Consider the following 19,527-nt stretch of genomic DNA (forward strand, 5'->3'; position numbering starts at 1 on the left):
CATCTATCCTGCTTTATCCAACTTCTCAGGTTGGAGACAATTGAAAGGTTGAGTATAACCCGACGCAATCTTAACAGTTGGGAATCAAGTGGCTGAGATGCAGCAGCCACAGTGGTGAAACACTAACACTGATCCAGCAAACCCACGTCAGGAGGAAACCAGAGAACCTGGAGCGAGCTCCTGCACGCACAGGGAGAACATGTAAACTCATGCGCAAGCCGCACGATCCCAACAGCAGAATGCTCTCACTGTGAGGGTGACATTGGGCCTCTTCAATGTATCCTCTCACTAAAACAAGTCCTTGTAGCTTCTTTCTTTGAGAAACCACTTCCTGGAACTGACCCACTTCTCCTTCACTGCCATTGAGCCTCTTGAGCTTGTGATTTGACACCAGCTTCACTCCAACCCGGTTCAAATCCAGACTGAAGCTTGGTATAAGTTACTTAAACATTTGGCTGTTGGATGTGGTCACTGAGCTTCTCTGCATGGCTCCACATTGCAGAAGCAGCTTAATGCCCCCTCAGCCCCCTCCAGCATGCAGGTGACTACTGCCCTGCTGGAAGGTCTCAGCCTTGTGTATCTTGCGTGATCCTTGAGTTTTAGCTGCAGCGCATAAAAAAAAATCCTCTTGCTTCGCTTGTATTCAGTGCAAGCTGTCAGTCTGTCTGTGATTCAAACCCTCAGCTCCTTTCCCGGGCAAAGCCCCTGAACCTGATTAGGATTCAGCCATGCAGAGCTTGAATGGGGCCGCTGAGAAAATGCATTGTCGGGGTTTCTCCAGTCCCGCCCCGCAACATGCATAACGACGTGTCGGCCAGTGAGAGCGGAGCGCTGTGATAGAGGTTGTTTATGTGGAGTGCTGGGTTAGGTTTCCGCCCACCGAGGTATCTCTGATCGCAGGGCAGACAGGCAGAGAGTGTAAAATGGCGCACAGCTGTCGGTGGCGGTTCCCCGCTCGGCCCGGAGGGAGCAGCAACTCCGGCACCGGGAGGAGAGCGGGCCGAATTAGGGTTACTGCCTCTTTGCGGAATGTCTCGGGAGCCCAGCCGAACGCGGCGGGGCTCGGACCCGGGTTTGACGCTGCACTACAGGTCTCCTCAGTCATCGGGAGCAACCTGCAGAAATTTCGGGATGTTTTGGGGGAATCGAGCGACTCGAGCAGCGCGGAGGTAAGCACCCGGACATCCCCGGGAGCATCCGCTGACACAGCCGCGGGGGGCCGCTGGAAGACGGGGAGCTAACGGCTGCGGAGCCCGAGCGGTTGCTCGCCTCTTCCTCCGCTGGACGCTTCGCAGTGTGGCAGCGGGCAAACTTGTCATTGCCAGGATGCTCAGTTAACTTTGAGTTGGCTCCGTGGCCTTAAACTCATCGGTAACGTGTCGTAAGGTTAACTGCACTCGGAAGCAGGACGGATAGTGTCCAGATTTACGGTCCCTGATGGAGAGAAAGTTTTCTCCGGCTCGTCAAGCGGAGTGAGGACATGCTACATCCACACAGTTTGGATGAACTGGTGCTAACGTTTGGTCCTGCTAGCCCGACCTCAGCAGAGAAATCCGGGTGTTATTTGTTGTTAATTACAACCCACAACACCGTTTAAGCACACATTACACACACAGGCGTGATCGGTGGTTAATGCAGTGTTATTAAGCCGTAACTACTGCTTTACTCGTTAGCCACTTGGCGTTTAGCTTGATGTGAAGCCGTCACAAGCTGGACGTGTTGCCTTCACGTTCACTCACACATTAACAGTAAAAGTTACCATCCCATATTAGCTTTAATGCATATTCACCCACCCGCACACTCCTATTTAAATATCGCCCTTCTCGGTTATCTGTTCTCGTTGTTGCGTATCTGTCCTGTACCTCGGAGGGGAGGGGGGGTTAGCCAGTAATGTGTTTGGAAACAAGACATGTCAACTTGGAGGAGGCGAGAGTACACAATTGTGGTTAGTAACGAGCTAACGTGAACTTAGCGTCTGTCTCCGAGATGGAGCAGCTCCTGATCCGCTGTACCTGCGTCACATTTTTAGTAGATCATCTTTTTTTTTTTAGGGGGGGCAAAAAGCTCAGTATTTCCCCTGTGAGCACCCCCCCCCCCCTCCTCCCCTAAGGGCTGGCTGCTTGCACTGGGGGTGTCTTGCTCGCCAGGTTAGCTCGCAGGCTAGCTGTCCACATCCCACAACTACACCATTATTCTCGCGTCGCAAGCGCCGCTAAAGTTGCAAGTTTTGCTCCGGAGGGTCGCCGTGTTTACCTCCGGCCTGTGTATCGCCGCGCGGCAGGCTTCGCGAATCGCGGGAGCTGAAGTTGACTGAGCTCACACGCCAAAACTAAAGCCATTTCCCCTGTGCTGTTTTTGCCGTTAAGCTAGGGCAGCTACCATGCTACGCACTACGCCACGCTAGCCGTCGGGGCTATTGCTGATGCATAGGAAAATGGGAGGTGGACATGTTTTCCCCCCCTTCTCTACAGTCAGTACGGAGCTCGTACCCAAAATAATATCGTGTCTATAACGTTCAGAGGCGAGACCTCCGCGTGCTGGAAACCTCCCCCATTCAGCGTAAAAGTGCCCCCCACCCTCCTCTCGAGGGTACCTCGGCAGGGTTTGGGGTTTGATTCCGCAGCGGTTTTTGTCACGAGAAGCACAAGAGTTGGTGGTGACAGTGCGCATGCAGGGCAGGCTACAATAACAACGAGCCCCTTCTTGACGGACCGTGTGATGTGGGGGTGTGTTCGCCTTAGCGAACTACCATCTTCCTCCTTCATGATGAGCAGCATGCGTTCATTGCAGTGGGAGTACACCGTGTGGGGATGTTTACCAGCAGCTCCAGTAGCCCAGCTCACACCGCGTACCGATGTGGGAAAACACGCCGCAGTATATTTGTACACATGCTATTTAGTTTAGCCACTTAATATTATAAAGTTTGTGGTGTATTTTTTTCCCCCTACACCCCCAAGCAATTTTGAATCGTGTTTCAGAGGTTTTGGAATGTTAAGCACAGCACTGAGCAATACTGCATGTTTGAGTTTTACCGTTTGAGTAGTTCCAGCATACTCTGGAGAAGCATGTATTCTCAGATAACATGTTTATGAGAAGATTTCCTCCAGCAGCTCCTCCGAGCCTCTCTTTCTTTCAGACCGATGGCGATTATGGCATTACACTGCATGTGTGTACCATTCAATCCTTGTGGAACTTGAATTACACAAAAGATACAGACGAAGCCTTGTGATTAAAATGATTTAGAAATACATTTGTACGGAATCAGGGGAAATACTGATTTTACTTGGTTTGTTTTCAAACTGATCCCCCCCCCCCCCCCCCTTCTTAACTCTGAATCATTAAAAGTGGTATAACAGTGTTTGTTATATCTACACCCAGGCTCCATCGTAAAATCGTAGTGCAACTTCTATATCACAGATGTTACTGGGAAATAACTTCATGTGGAAGATGATCTTTATAGACCAATGACCACTCGAAACAATGCTTCAGAGAATTAGGCTATAGTGGTTTCTGAGATGTGTGGAAACAGACCGCACCATTAAATCCCCACAGAGCCTGAAGCCAATGGAAGTTGTGGACATAGTGGTGATTTCATTGAGGAGCAGCGTAGTGCTCATCTTACCAGACCGGGGCAGGATTGTTCAGGCTCACTGCAGCCTGCTGAGCTCACAGGGCGACCCTGAACAGAGCAGCAGCCGGACACTCAGCCACCCCTCCTTCTTCCATCCAGGCAGAAAACCCCAAATCCACTTCAGACGCACACAACGCTGTCTGAGAGGCAGAGCAACTTTTCTTCTGACAGCTGCCACTTTGGAATGGATTACTAAGCCTATTGGGGTGGCTCAAAAGGGTGCTTGTTGGCTGTTGCTGTCCAAATGAAGGCGTTTATTATCTTTTGTATGTGTGGAGGGAATACATTTTCTTGATCCAGCCAAATTGTTGTTTCTCGTTTTAGTGCTGAGTGCAGTCCATGTTGACTTTTTTGTCAATGTGTGACTGCAACAACCCACGAACTCCTACCCAATTATGCTGACCACAAATAAGACATTTGGCTCATTTAGATTTTTTTCTTCTCGGCCCATTATATATGTCCTCCTGCTTCATCCATTTGGCTCCTCACATATTATTAACAATGTTTAATCATTCATACAAAAATGCAGCTGAATAGACGTATCAACCTAAATGTCTCTTTGCCTCACTGGTTTGAGAGAAATGGTGTGCTTGAGCGGAAGGGGCTTCAGTCCAGCAGGTGTTTGGCCTATTTAAATCGAAGACCCCCTCCTCACCCCCCAACACCCGCTTACCCATCCCCGAGACAGCGTGTGGATTGGAGCAGGAAGCTTTGTGTCTGCCTTTATTCTAGCTCTCACAAAGTGCGGGCGGCTGAAAGAGTGCAGGCAGGGATATCAAAGGGTGCGGGGCGACCCCCCTCCTCCGAATGGGACAACGCTGGGTGGAGAATTAGTCACAGACCCTCCCATCCATGGCTTTATTCTGCTACAGCAGGCGGGCAAGGAGCTTTCACCTCTGCTTTAGGAGTTGCCTGACTGGGAGAAAGGCGGCAATTGTGTCGTCTTTCTTACTTTGTGTGTGTGTGTGTGTGTGTGTGTGTGTGTGTGTGTGTGTGTGTGTGTGTGTGTGTGTGTGTGTGTGTGTGTGTGTGTGTGTGTGTGTGTGTGTGTGTGTGTGTGTGTGTGTGTGTGTGTGTGTGTGTGTGTGTGTGTGTGTGTGTGTGTGTGTGTGTGTGTGTCAGACTTTGTCCTTTATTGCAATCATGAGTAGGCGTGTCTTCTTTGTTTTATTTTGATTAAAACTTCCATTCACATTGCCTGTTGGTTGTGTAAGGGGGGTATGCCTGTTCGTGGATCCCTGCCAGGCTGTGTGACTGTTTCTTTGTACATTTGTGTCAAAGTAAGAGACATACCGTGTACATGCACCAATTACTCTGTCTTTGTCAACTGACTGCCTTCGTCGCCTCACATGTGAGGTGTAGGAACACAAGGTATCCCACCTGGGAAACTGTTTGTTTTGGTTTGTGTGTTGTCGAGCCCGTGTGAAACAGTTGCACTTAGTGTTTGGACACTTGGAAAAAACAAATGCCCACCTTTTGCTGTGGTCTGACAGGGGTCATAAAACAGTGACACTGTAATTCACTTGAGGCCTTTCTGAGCAGATGTGTCATTGGAGGGGCACATAGGGGTATGAGCTCATCACGTTACATTCCAGGAAGGGATGAGGAATAGTGTCTACAGTAAATCCAAGAAAGAAGCTTCCTGGAATGTGTCAAGAAAAAAGTTTTTTTTCCACATCTAGTCTGGAAGTACGGTTTTTTAAGAGGTGTCCCTTCACTTCAATGTGACTGACTTCACATATATTATCATTAGTTCCCCCAGCTATGAGTCACATTTCCTCCATTTTTGCTACTTGTTCTAGTGCTTTCTTATGGTAACATGAGTAATTTCTAGGTACTGTGTGAGATTTTAGTGGTAACTTTGTCGAAGTTTGACAGAATGTAACTATATGTATACTGCTTTTCTTGCAGTCCCTTATTTAGTATTATTTGACAGGGGCCAGGATACACCAAAGTCTTTATCTAAAGTTTTGTTCCTGTATTTGGGTTCCAGTAAAGAACTGGTAAGGTCTAGCACGGCAGCCTCTGTGAAGAGAGACTGCTTCATGTGTACACATATATGAAGGGGTTTATTGGGGTGCCTCAGATGGTTAGACAGGTTGTCCTCCAATCAGCCTCGACCCAAACATTGTTGGTTTGATCTCCTATGTCATCCTGTCCATGTGTTGACATGTCCTTTCTTCAGCAAGACACTGCACCCAAGGTTTCTCCCAAAGCTGTATGAGCACCTTTTCATGGTGGCTCTCAACATTGGCATGTAAGTTTGCTTAACGTGGGAAGTGTGTTGAGTCTGGTCGAGCAGAAGTCCCTTTATCATTAAAGTGTAAAGTTATCAAAACACAACATTTGATAATAAAATAACCTAAACGTAGTTTTTGTAACTGCACTGTATTCTTGCTCGTGGGTTGGTACATTGTGGCTGCTTCTGCAGTCACCATAGTAGATCATATGATCTTCATGTTGGATTTGACTCAAGTTTCACATTGGATGCCCTTCCTGATGCAACATGACCAGTTGGAGCTTCAGGAAGATTTTACCTCAGGTTACAAGCTCACTTCGCTAACCTCTAGGCCATCACTACTCTAGATTTCTTGAAATCCTCAACCCAAACACTGTAATATTGTCCAAGTTTCATGATCACCTAAGCCAGAGTGCCCATGGTTGCCAGTGAGTTGTGCTTGTTACATTGATGGAGTTGACTCATTTGGATTTCTTCACCTTTGCTTTTGTGTGTGTTGTTGGTTGTATTGCTAGTTTTCTGAGGTGTTGGTATCTGATTTATTAATATAAGATAATTAGGTTATTTCTGGCAGAATTTCTAAACTTGATTTTGAGCTCTGTTTCTTCCCAAATGTCTTTGTCCTCTGAGAATACGCATATGAAGCCACAGTGTAAAGCCTCTACATACTCTCATACTTTCATCACTGAATTATTTACAATACTGCTTAACCTCTTGCCTTAAACTTAAACTGTTTATTTCACTGTGCACATCTGGTTTTTTAGATCGCTGCACTGGCCAGTTGAGCCTAAACTGGGCACACACTGCTCGTTGTGGGTAAAAACTTTACTTACTTGTACACTAGTACAGTTGCAAGCCAGTGTTTTCGGCAGTGAGCTATCCAGCTTGGATGGTCAATTTTCAAAAAAGATGTCAGAAAAAATAGTGGCCTGCTGACTGAAAGCTGTCTAAAATATGTGTATAATGGCCATCACTACTTGTCACCATCTAATTTAGGCTAAATCCATCTTTTTTCACCATAATTTAGCAAATTAACATCTCAAGTCTTAGGTTTTGAAAGGCGGCCTCTGATTGGGCCGTAATTCTCTCACTCATCTTGATGCCTTCAAATGCTGAAACGGAGAGAAGAGCTTTACCGTCCAGAATCGAACCAAGACATGGCTGCGCTGCCGCTTATCTATAGTGACTGGACCAGCTCATTCGACTTCCATATGGGCGAATCCCTTGAGAGGGATTTCCTTTCCAAGATGCTGTGGAATTATATATACAGAATCCGCACAGAATAAAATTGTCTTTGCTATGAAGATCGTGATTTGATATAAGTACTGACAAGCATGCTTGTTCCCTCACCAATTGAAAGTATGTGTGACTGTGACATACTGAGGTCTTAGGACTTTGCTATAGGTGGCATGCAGATAACAAATAAGCGTAGAATTAAAAATTTATAAAATGATAATAAAGAGAGTTCAGAGTCTACAGGTGCACATTTTAGGGATGCAGATAGAAGCAAGGTGTCAACTACAGGGGGCATAAACAAGCACGTGCAGTGAGGTGAGTCAGATACATGTAAAAACCATCACCGATGAAAAGAAGTCATTACCTTAAAAGAAAATGAAAGGTAACATTTAAACAAAGCAAGAGAGGTTATAGGATGCATCAGTAAAGATGTCAGACATAAAAGAAAGTATTTTACTTTTAAGAAGCAAAATCTAATCACATGGCCCCGGCCACCCACCGTCAGATGCCACCCAAATATATTTTGGACACCCGGATTTTATAGCTGCACAACCAAAATACACATTTCTGCCTAAAACTATGTTGCAGTCATACCGTTGCACGCTATTTCAGAGTGCTCAAAACACAGAACCAGGCTTCTTGGGGTTTTAACTAAATCAACTGTGTCATCCTATCAACTTGCTCGCTTTCGTCTCATGCTAAATTTTGTTGAACCCTAATCAGTGGAGGTCAGTTACGTCCTGGTAATATTATGCAATCGTAATTAAAAATGTGTATCTACTGTTTTATTGAAACAGTACTGCAATAGGTCAAGATGGAGACGGATTGACGTTTCTATGTTTCTACTTTGTTGTATCTAATCACACTCACAGAAGACTAATGTAAAAGTTATGCACTGCATGTTTGGATATCATTTCTTACAATCCTGACTCATGCAAATTATTGTCAAAGAAATGCCAGAATATGTATGTATTACAAAAAAAATTCCAAAATTGTATGAGTCACAACAGTTTCTATTATATTAGACAGAGGGCTGTTCACTGTGTGAACAGCAATACCTCCAGTTTAATATTTTTTATTTACACAACATAAGAATAAACTAGCACAGTTAAAAACCTATTCAAAAAACATAATGGTTACGTTTGCTTATTGCAAATGTGTTGGTTAGTTTTGGGGATGTTTTTGGTGAATCATTTCCCTGCACATCAGATGGAGATTTAAATTAATTCGAGTTGACTCGTCATTCCTTCAGTATTCAGACTGATTTTATTAAATGAGCCTCCTGAGGCTTTTACCTTCAACAAACTTAGAATTGGTAACATTGTTTCCTGGTGGAAAACATAATTTGTGTATGTTCTATTTTCAACTCTCTGAAGCAACCTTTACATCTCTTCATAGTTAGGCATTTCAAAGCACAAATGTTGGAATATTTGTGTCGGTAAAAGTAGCCAATGATATCGAATTATAATCCCTACGGTTTCAGTATGATCCCATGCACTGTCAGTGCTTGGACCCTAATGACTGTTTAAAAATATTTTTAAAAATTGGGCTTTTTGCAAAAAATAATTTGCAACATTCCAAACTTTAATCTCACTTTTCAACCATGTCAATATCAGGTGTAATTCTATTGACTTCCACTGGAGAGGAGTCGAGGCTTGAGTCCTACTTGCAGTTGAAAATGTACAACTGGACGAAAAATGTGAATTGGATTATTGTCAGTAATTATTGTGAGTATATGTGTTAAGCTCAAGGTTAGGCAACTTAAATCACCTGGGTATGATTTGCAGTTGTTATTCCCAACCTTCGGTCCAGGACCACCCTGGGGGAGCACCAGCGCTCGTGAGAGGACCTCAAGCTTTTCCTGCTTTGTGCCTGTGAACATTAGCCAGATTGGCTTCACTTGAATGTCTTGGCAAATCCGAGGCACATTTCACAACGGTCTTTTACTCACCTTTGCATGTTGGGATTGCACTGCTCTACTTCATTCACACTCTTGCCCCTTGTTTTGCTGTCTATTTTGCACAGCACTTTCATGGTCGACTGGTTATGATACCTTTTTGTGATCGATGTCAGCTTTTACTTTTCTACTTCTATGATTTTGTTTGGTTTTATGCTCAGTTTTAGAGGATTGTTAGTATTTATTGCACCTACTATCTCTATTTTCAGTCTTCAGCTCTAACTCATACCTGTCAAGGCGAATGCAACTGCTTTAAAATTAAGTAAGGTTTACATAATCAATGGTCAAGTAAAGTTGTATATGGTATGAACAATCGTTTAGTGAGGAGTACGTTTTTTTTGGGAGTATATTTCAAGCCTCAAGAACATCCACCATATGTCTGATGTCAGTTTGGTTTCTCCTAAATGCTGCCTGAAAGACTGTAAAAGTCCCAGAGAGCACAAGTTGTGTCAGAATGATACAGAGAAATGTGCCTCAAACCACATTCTCATCCGTCTAATGACTGTCAGGGACAGTCCCCGCACACCTCCTGAAAATAACAAGGTTGCTTCCACTGTGACTCAGATTGGTCTCTTTTTTTCTTTTCTTGATTCCTGAGTGATTTATATCATGTAATGTACGTGCCAATTACTTAAATGACATGTGCTGGAGCAGGATGAAATATAACTGCTCCAGAAAAAAATACAAATGGAGGTCTTGGTTACTACTGACACCTGAGTTTAAAAAAAACAAAGAAGAGAATGTCGGGTCTTGGTGGTAACTTTTTTTTTATTTTGTGCATTTTGCAAAGCGAGGTAGAACAGTCAGTAACCTTACCTTGGTAATCTACTACAATGTTTGTTTACTTCTTGAAGTTACCTCCCTGTGCCTGCCCTACTATTGAGCTCATGGTGAGCCTTGTGTTTCACACGCTGCTGCTCAGTGCTTGGCAGCCGGTGGGCGGGAAGCGAGCGAGTGAGCAAGCAATGAGTGAGTGACTGAATATGTGTTTGGGAGCATGGCAGAGAGCAGGAATAAGGGGGAGGAAAGGGGAGCCTTGTCGTGTGTGGGAGGCCTGTTTAGATTGGGATTTGGCAAGCTTCTGCGTGAGCATGTTGAAAACCCGAACCCCTTTTATCCTCGGTGCTCCCAAGAGACGGCTGTGCTCCCTCTGTTGTTGTTGGTGCATGTGGTCAAGATGCTGCTTCCTTGCCCCCCCCCCCCCCCCCCCCCTTCCACCTCTCCCCTCCTCTCCCGCCTCCCACAACCCTCCTCCTTTCCTCTTTTTTTTTTTTTTTGCTTTGCTTGTGTTGTCTGTGCTCCCCTCCCCCGCATCTTCACGTCGGTGTTCTGTTGCTTGTTTACATCTTGCCGCGCAATTCACGCACAAGGTGGCGCGTTTTGTTTGTTCATTTTCTTACTTCCATCTCATAACGTGTGTACACCTGAGGTGTTTATGTAGTTGAAAGAGCACGCGCATGGAGGTGCTCGCAGTCTGCTCCGTGTACTTGCCCCGAACGGCGCGTGCTGTGATGTCATTGACTGCTACTCGCACTATCACAGCGAGTCAGTGGCGTCCGTTGGTACTCCGCCCCCCTCCGCTCTGCAACTGCACCAACCCAGCAGCATCTTGCTCAGAGAGGAGAGGATGCTGGTATCACCGTGAGAGGACTGAAGGACAGAGAAGCACAAAACGAAATTAGATGCTGGAATGTACTACACAATGTGTGATGGGATTAATACTGCCCGCCAGGATGAACAGCAGCATCGACTTGAAAGACAGTGTTGCAGCGCACATTATTGCTTTTTATTTTCTTTGATTAGATCCTATTGTATGTGTTTGTGTGGGTCACATTCAGTTGGGCCAGGGTGTGTGTATGTGTAACTCTTAGCTGGTGCAAATTAGTTTGCGTGTAGTAGCGTGCATTGCAGCTGCTCTACAAACTGGGCCAGCAAGACTTCCAACTGCATCCCCACACATTGCTATAAATAAACATGATGGAATGACATGCTCACCTCCACTCTTAAACACATTGATTGCAAGAAGTCGTGGCACACAGAGAATCCTGAAGATGTTAATCATCCTTGTTATTTCCCAGTCACACATCTCAAAGCTCTGCAGAGGCACGAGGCCAATGACTTGTGTGCATTTTGTTCATGTGACTTGTATAGTTCATTACATATTTTCTTGACCTATCAAAGTGAATTCTTAGAGTTCACAGATATATTTCACCCAGATGTTACAAAATATCAACATGTCATGAGAAGCATTGTAAGTAGATTGTCTTTATGAGTCAATGCCCTTCACCTTGAGCTTATTATTGTGCATCGCTGAGAGAATTGAAGCTTGTATAATGATTGTTGTATCTTAACAGGAACAGGCATGGTAATATAGATTTTAGGTGTTTTTTGTTGCCCCTCCAGGGAGCAGAATGCCTTAGTCATCCTTTAAGGTTTGGATTTTTCCACTTCAAGTATTCTGTTGTGGTTTGAACCTTCTCCAATTTGTCATACCAGAGAGCACCGGAGTATACCAGAGGTGAAAGTGATATTGAGCACAGCATTATGCCTTTGAAGCAGCAGTCCTCATCTCAGTCTGATTTCAACAATGACTCAAGTGTTGTGCATCTAGGCCATCTGACAATTATGTATTGTATGGATTCTATAAATATTTCCTGCTAACCAGCTCTTTCCAGATCTTATAATTAACATCACAAACATACTAAACATACAATCGTTTTTTTCCTGTTTTCGTAGGAAGAGGCATTTGAAGGATTCGAAAATGTGACTGAACAGAAGCGAATACAGAGCCCTTCAACAACTTCTTCAGGTAAATGATCAAAAAGTAATATTCAATAAGCTTTATGAGGAATGTATGTCTTCAGATGTATACTACTTTATGGTATTTTAATGCTTTGACTTTGCTCTTTTTTATCATCCACAGGTCCACCGATACAGGAGAAAAAGCCCAGAGGCCGTCCCCCACGGATACTCACTGCCCAGAAAGCTGCTGCAAGTTTAATTTCCCCCTCGTCCCTTCCATCCCCAACACAAGAAAAGCCTGAGGGCTCTGAAAGGCCAGCAGAGAAGGTGAAAAGGCTACCTGGAAGGCCACCTGGCACTGGGGAAAAGAGAAGAGGCCGACCACCATCTTCAAGCAGTAAAAAAGCTTGGAGTACGAGCAGCCATGCAGCAGGTGATGACAGTCGGCAGGCCGGGCTTGAGTTGGGTATGGACACAGAGGAGGAAAAGGACAGAAAGGGCGCCAAGAGGCTGCCAGTGGGCTCTGCCCAGCCACACGACACTGAGGCCAAGCTTCCCAAATCCAAAGTTACCAACCTGAAGCGACTGACAGAGACTAAACTCGCCCCTCTCAAGTCACACCTCAAGATTTTGCCGGGTGTACCCAGACGCAGGCGTGGGCGGCCGCCTTCAGCAGAGCGGCTCAAAGCTGAAGCAGCCGCGGCAGCTGCACAGCTTTCTACCTCCGTTGAATGTGGGGAAGGGAAACACAAGGCCTTCAAAGTCAGAGGCGGGGACAAAAGCACAGAAGCACACACACCTCAGCGGCCAGTGCTGAGGAACGTGGATGGCGCTGAGGACCAGGACTCTTCCAATCCACCTGCTTCCCCGTCTCCCTCCAAGCAAGGCAGGACTGTGGTTCTGAGAAAAAGCCCACGACATCGAAAGCCGGTCAGGATCGTCCCCCCTTCAAAACGCACTGACGCAACCATAGCTAAACAGCTGCTGCAGCGAGCGAAGAAAGGAGCGCAAAAGCGAATGGAGAAAGAGGCAGGTTCCATTGGAGGCAGTGGGGTAGCATCTATTGAAGCTGGTATCAGGAAGACCCCACTGAAGAACATCCGGCAGTTCATCATGCCTGTGGTCAGCACTGTTTCTCTACGCATCATCAAAACCCCCAAGCGCTTCATTGAAGATGAGGGCAGTTTTGGAGCTCCACCACCCCATACTAAGATGGCCCGGTTTGAATCGACTCCCTCAACTATTTCCACATCTGCCCAACCCGCCTCAACCACATCCTCTTCCCCCTCTCCCGTTGTTCCCACGACAACTGCTGTCACTAGCACTGGTACCACTGCTCCAGTTGACTTGCTGCCCCCACCTCCATCTCCTGCCCCCATCCCCTCCGCTCCATCTACAGCCGCCAGTCTGCTTAATAGCAACACCAACAATGCACCCAATGGGCGATTTAGCAGTAGCGCACCATCGTGCGGCTCAAGTGCTATGTCGCAGCATTCCTCCCAGCTCTCTTCTGCAGAGTCTTCCAGGTCCAGCACCCCAAGCTTGGATGACTCGTCATGTGACTCCCAGGCCTCTGAGGGCACGCAGGCTTTGTCAGAGCCAGAAGATCACTCTCCGTCCTCACAAGGAGAGAGGGAGACCAACCTATTACACAGCTCACGGCCTCCCTCTCCCCCATCTGAGCCAGAGCCAGAGCATGTCTTGGCAGAGAGGAGTCGACAAGGCCGAAGAGCACAGGGAGTTGGTCGAGGGAGTCAGAAACAGAGGGTGAGAGAGGTTCTCCCTACCGGGCCCAAAAAGCCAATCATCAGCCCTCCTACAGGAGTGCTGATGCCTTCCTCCACACATGTAAATTCCCAGCAAGCTTCATCCACAGCCTCTTCCTCATCTTCACCTCCACCTCCCCCTCTCCTCACCCCACCACAACTCCCCCAGTCAGGTTCCTCCAGTACAGCTGCCGTCAGTGAACACCACCCTCAGTCCTCGTGGATGCCTCACCCCATCCCGCCATTCCTGCCCGGACCCTCAGTGCTATCCAGCTTGTCGGATAAACGGAGTCGCTCAATTTTGAGAGAGCCCACCTTTCGCTGGACATCACTGTCCCATCCGAGGCACCAGTACTTCTCTTCTGCTAAATATGCCAAGGAAGGTCTCATCCGCAAGCCCATATTCGACAATTTTCGCCCTCCCCCTCTCACACCTGAAGATGTGGGGTTGCTGCCCCAAAGTGTTAGCGGAGCAGGTGGAGCTGCTCCAGTTGCATTTCCTGCACCAGGCAGTGGAGCGGCGACAGGGACTCGTCTGTTTGCCCCTCTTCACACCCACACCCATCACCAACATCCACCATCGTCCCGTTTTGACACGCCACTCCAGAAACGCAGTCCATTGCTCCGTGCTCCACGCTTCACACCCAGCGAGGCTCACTCTCGGATATTTGAGTCTGTTACCTTACAGTCATCTTCTGGGAGCAGTGTTGGTTCTCTTTCCCCACACCAGACATCCTCAAGCTCCAGCAGAGTCTCGCGTCGCAGAAAACGACTGGTCTCCACAGGACTTCGAGGAAATCCACGGTCTCCATCCCACTCAATGACCAGACGCAGCAGCCAAATAGGGGGTCAGATGTCTGTGGGGAAAGGCGCCTCTGAGATATCTGTGCTGACAGGCTCTGCGTCCACTAGTAACCCCAGCTCCTTGCCAGGGGTTTCTGCAAGTCCAGTAGCCACTAGTGCCTTAACGCCTGCTCCTTTCAGCACCTTTTCAACAGTATCTCGGGGTCTTGCCTCACAAGCAACACCTGATAGTAGTAGAAAAGGGGCTGCTGGTAATCCACCTCCTTTGTCAACTACATCATCCACTTCTTCCCCACTTTTCCCTCTTTTTCCTTCCGGTGCCCAGGACACAGGGCGAGGAGGTGGGAAAGGAGGGAAAGAGAAAAGCCTGTCAGCTCCCCAGGAACCTGCTCCAAAGGAAAAAGAAAGGGATTCTGAGAAAAACCGAGAGAAAGAGAAGGAAAATAAGAGGGAAGGGAGGAAAGATTTGGAGAAAAGAAGTAAGGTTTCCACACCGGATGGTTCTCCCACTGCACCTTCCAGCTTGTTTACTGTGGATGGGAGAGACTCCGAAAGTCCTCTCTCGTCTCTTGTTTCAAAAAAGGCTCCAGGGAGAAAAAAATCAACATCAGCTGACATGGTTTCTGACACCACTTCCTCGGACCCACGTGGGCCTCACGCCGCTGTTCCCGCGTCCATTGCTAAGGGGCGTCTGCCTAAGAAAGTCCGACCCACTGAGAAAGGTGTAGAAACGGAGGACGGGGAAAAGGAAAGACGAAGCACTCCTACTCAACCGACAACAAGCGTTCCTGCGCAGCCGGGTAGACAACAGCTACCTGTCTCCTCTCTTGGATCAATGTTGTCACAAGCAGAGAAACATCCTGTGACTGATAAGCAGGTAGTTGGACTGCTGAAGAAGGCAAAAGCCCAGCTCTACGAGATTAAGAAGAATAAAATGAAGCCTGCTGATCAGACAAAGGTTCAGGTCAGTCTTTCCCATTCATGCCTTGGCTTTACAGATTTGAAGTCTGAACATAAAAAGCCGTTCTTGCTTCTCGCTCTCATTCTCATCATATAGCCGCAAGCAAGTGAATTTGACATGATGCTGTGAAGGTTTGCTATAAATAGAAACCTGTGTTTGTACTCAGACTGAAATTTGATAAGAGGAAAGTCCCACAGAGGGTGTTACTTAAGGGGAATTCTGTTTGCTTCATTCATTATGCAGAAAGCAGCACTGACTCTGCTTTGGAAAGTATTGTGTCTTTAACAGAATATTTTCTGTTCTTCTGCTGTTAATCTAAAGATCAATTGTGTACAGACAGGCACTGCTCATTGGCAGCTTCTACTACCCTCCTCCTTTACCACTTAACCATCTTCTTTATTATTGCATTTTGATCAGAAATGCAAGTTGTTTGGGTTCAACACACATAAATCCTAAAGCCATAGTAAACACCTGAACATTGTACATTTGTGGTGGTTCATGATTCCCCCTATATTTGTTATTATCAAGATGGTTTTTAAAACATTTTTGTCATTTTTTGGGTGATGTGTGTCTGTGAGCAGGGTCAAGAAAGCGACTCGTCAGAAGCATCAGTCCGTGGTCCACGCATCAAGCATGTATGCCGTCGTGCAGCTGTGGCTCTCGGCCGTAATCGGGCAGTGTTCCCTGATGACATGCCCACACTTAGTGCCTTGCCCTGGGAGGAGAGAGAGAAAATCCTATCTTCCATGGGAAATGATGGTGAGGAATACTTTTCTTACTCCTCATTTGACTTGCTTATGGGTTTACTGTCTATGAGACTGACTACAGAATTTAGAGAATCACATAAAATAGCAGTTTACTCAAATTTAGTGAATCCCATGTAATAATCTAGCTGCTGATGCATGATGACGCAGTGGCTATGAAAGGCCCGGGTTGCTCTATCCTCCTTTGTAAGGGAAAAATGCATTTGTATTTACAGATGCACGTACACGTGCACATACACACGCACACACACCTCATAATACTGTTTTAGCTCAAAAGGTTAACAGATCTTTTCATCTGGTTTTTGACTTTAACTGTTGTTGCTGTACTGGAATAAAGACACATGTTAAGGAAAATTAAAAATGATCAAATATGTTTTTCAACATACAGTGTAAAGAATGATAATAATCTTGAATTATTCCCAAACTGTACTCGACATGAAAATACTTCTCAAGTAACACAAATTACAGAAGGGAAACACTAACACTTATGATGAAATTTGTATTCCTTTAATTTGTGTAGTCTATTTCAGAACATGCTTACAAACTGATTTATGGAACATAATGAGCACAGCAACACAACAAGGGTGAAACAGTTAGAAGCTCCAGTAACATGCTCCACAATTCTGTATAAAGTGTTTTTTTTTTGTTTTTTTTAAACATACAGACTTGTGTCAAATGTAATGTATTGTTGTCTGCTGAAATGCATATGGAAAAAGCTAAAATCATGCTGTATTCAGCTGTAAAGCAAGTAGCTCACATGTTACAAACAAAACAAAACAAAACAAAGGGCATATGCAAATAGTAAGCTTGGAGTATAGTTTCAATTACCATTTCCCATGACTGCTTATTCAGGTCTTGGCAAACATTTGTTTGCCTTGAAATATAGCTAAAACAATTTCACAAAGCCCATAATTACCCCCAAAATTCTTAAATAATTCTTATTGACTATGATTGAGTAAAAACACAAACTGTACATTATGCTAATTTCATTTTTTTTTTTTTGCGGACAAGCCACGGTTGCAGATTTTCATCTGTTCAATCATTGTCTGAGAGTGTTTGTTTGTTGCCCAGCATTTGTTATACAATGGATCACAGGATTACACCCTGCGGTGTCAGTCATTCTTTTTTAGTCTGTGCCAATATTTATGACACCAAAATATGATGGATCTTTTTCCACAGACAAGTCATCAGTAGCAGGCTCAGAAGAGGCAGAGCCTCAGTCCCCTCCCTTAAAGCCGCGGGAGACACGGCAAAAGGCTGTTCAGGAAGCTCCTCCCAAGAAGGGGCGTCGGTCGCGGCGCTGTGGTCAGTGCTCAGGCTGCCAGGTCCCAGAGGATTGTGGCGAGTGTACCAACTGTCTCGACAAACCCAAGTTTGGAGGACGAAACATTAAGAAGCAATGCTGCAAGTGAGTGATATCTAATGAGCTGTTTGAGCTAATCATGGTACTTCGACTGTAAGTCAGGGACTGATGCATTTCAGAAAAGAAAACGCTAACTCGATGCATGTCTTGCTTGCAGGATGAGAAAGTGTCAGAATTTGCAATGGATGCCCTCAAAGATGTTCATTCAAAAGCAAGGGAAAGGGAAGAAGGACAAGAAAAAGAACAGGCTGTCTGAAAGGAAGGACGGCGTCAATCTGGCAAAAGGACCACATTCGGAGTCTGGCCCCAAGTCTTCTCCGGCCCCACCCAAGGAGGAGCCGACCCGTAGAAAGAGTGAAACTCCTCCTTTAAAACCAGGAGAGGAAAAGTCAAATCAATCATCTCCAATGCTTGCATCGTCCCCTGACCCACCCGAACCCCCTGAGGATCCCAGCACAGTCCCAGCCCAGGCTCCGTCTCCCGCCCTGACGCCAGATCCCAGACAGCTCTCCAGCACGAGCAGCATGGCCCCTAAAAAGGTGCACAAACCACAGCAGTCGACACCGGCTTCCTCGTCCACCTCATCCTCTTCCACTTCGTCATCTTCTTCGTCCTCTTCCTCGTCCTCCTCGGCGTCATCGTCCGGCCAAAACTCGCCCTCCCAGTCCACGCAGTCTCACCAGACCTCACAACAGCAACAGCGGCCACTTTCTAGTCAGGCACCGTCAAAAAAGGAGGCCTCTCCCAAGATTTCTGTGAGCGACCCCAAGAAGAAACCCCAGCCCCACTCATCTCTCCAACAGAGCTCCACCACAACAGTTTCAGATACTGGTAGGAGGCTGCTCATATGTTGGTCCAGGCTTTATTTGACACTAATGAACAGTTTACACGTGGTTGACACCCGACTTGAAAATCATGTCCTTTCCTCTTTTTAAAGTTGATTCAAAACAGATGAAGAAGCCAACCTCTCGCCCTCTTCCACTGTCTCCGAAGCAAAGACCAAAAGACAAGGTAAGAGGTCCCTGTCAAAGATACATCTTGTTAATCTCCATTTGTTATCACCTTATCTTTGACCACATTTTATACTTTACTGTACTGACAGGATTGTCATTCTTCTCTTGTTTCCCACTTCCTGTTTGATAAACGCGAGAAGCCGCTGACCACTAAACTCCCCAGCAGCAGTACTTTAAACTGGCTAAGCACTCCCTCGACTAGGGGCCAGGTGAAGTCCAGAGCGCCCTGCGACGGAGTGCATCGTATCAGAGTGGATTTCAAAAGGGACCATGATGTGGAGAAAGTGTGGGAGGCTGGTGGCCTCAGTCTGCTCACTTCTGTGCCTGTCACGCCCAGGGTGCTCTGCTTCTTATGTGCAAGCAGTGGAAATGTTGAGGTAAAAATAAATGGCTGCTTTGTCAAAAGCTTTTTGTTATCCACTTTCCTTTTGTCAAACAACAAATGAACTTGCATTCTGTCATCTTTCTCCCCCTTTTCCCCCTTTCTTTGTCTATAGTTTGTCTTCTGTCAGGTGTGCTGTGAACCGTTTCATCTCTTTTGCCTGGGGGAGTCAGAGCGCCCTCTCCAGGAGCAGTTTGAAAACTGGTGTTGTCGAAGATGCAGATACTGCCAGGCCTGTGGGCGCCAGCATCAGAAAACTAAAGTAAGACGTTCAGTATGATTTGCTGTGTTTTTATGCCGTACATTAAAAGAGCTTAGTTCAGGCTGACAATACGCTTAGACTGGGAATCGTCACTGTAGGGAAACCGTGATTGTCTTGCCAGAAGACTGCATTTAATCAGCTTTTTGGACTCATGCAATACTTTTATTCTCTAACTCCAGCCCTGGGTACAATGCACTAGTTGTCTTTAATATGTGTAATTTTTCAAATGCTGTATAAATACATTTGGACAAAATGACACAATCAAGTGTCTGTAGATGTTACTAAGCAGTATGGACTTGTTGGTCATTCAGTGGCAGAAGCAGGGGAAGCTGAGGGAATGGATTAGATTCAAGTAGTCCTCCCAAAAAAATGTCTCCCCCAAAGAGCTCAGTGCAAATCATTACTTT

At 46.1% G+C, this 19,527-nt stretch overlaps 1 protein-coding gene across 1 annotated transcript in view; it reads left to right on the top strand.

The window, feature by feature from the left end:
- Positions 1-849: 849 nt before the first annotated feature.
- Positions 850-19,527, top strand: part of kmt2a (lysine (K)-specific methyltransferase 2A) — a gene marked incomplete at its 5' end in the record, with an annotated part of 36,435 nt that continues 17,757 nt past the window's right edge. Inside the window, 10 exon segments of the mRNA XM_080508837.1 lie at positions 850-888; positions 891-1,169; positions 11,800-11,872; positions 11,987-15,339; positions 15,918-16,095; positions 17,280-17,508; positions 17,621-18,294; positions 18,401-18,474; positions 18,617-18,853; positions 18,974-19,120. Of these exon segments, the coding sequence (XP_080364963.1) occupies positions 850-888; positions 891-1,169; positions 11,800-11,872; positions 11,987-15,339; positions 15,918-16,095; positions 17,280-17,508; positions 17,621-18,294; positions 18,401-18,474; positions 18,617-18,853; positions 18,974-19,120 (5,283 nt within the window).

This window comes from Blennius ocellaris (assembly GCF_963422515.1).
Source record: "Blennius ocellaris genome assembly, chromosome: 2".
Taxonomy (NCBI): Eukaryota; Metazoa; Chordata; class Actinopteri; order Blenniiformes; family Blenniidae; genus Blennius; species Blennius ocellaris.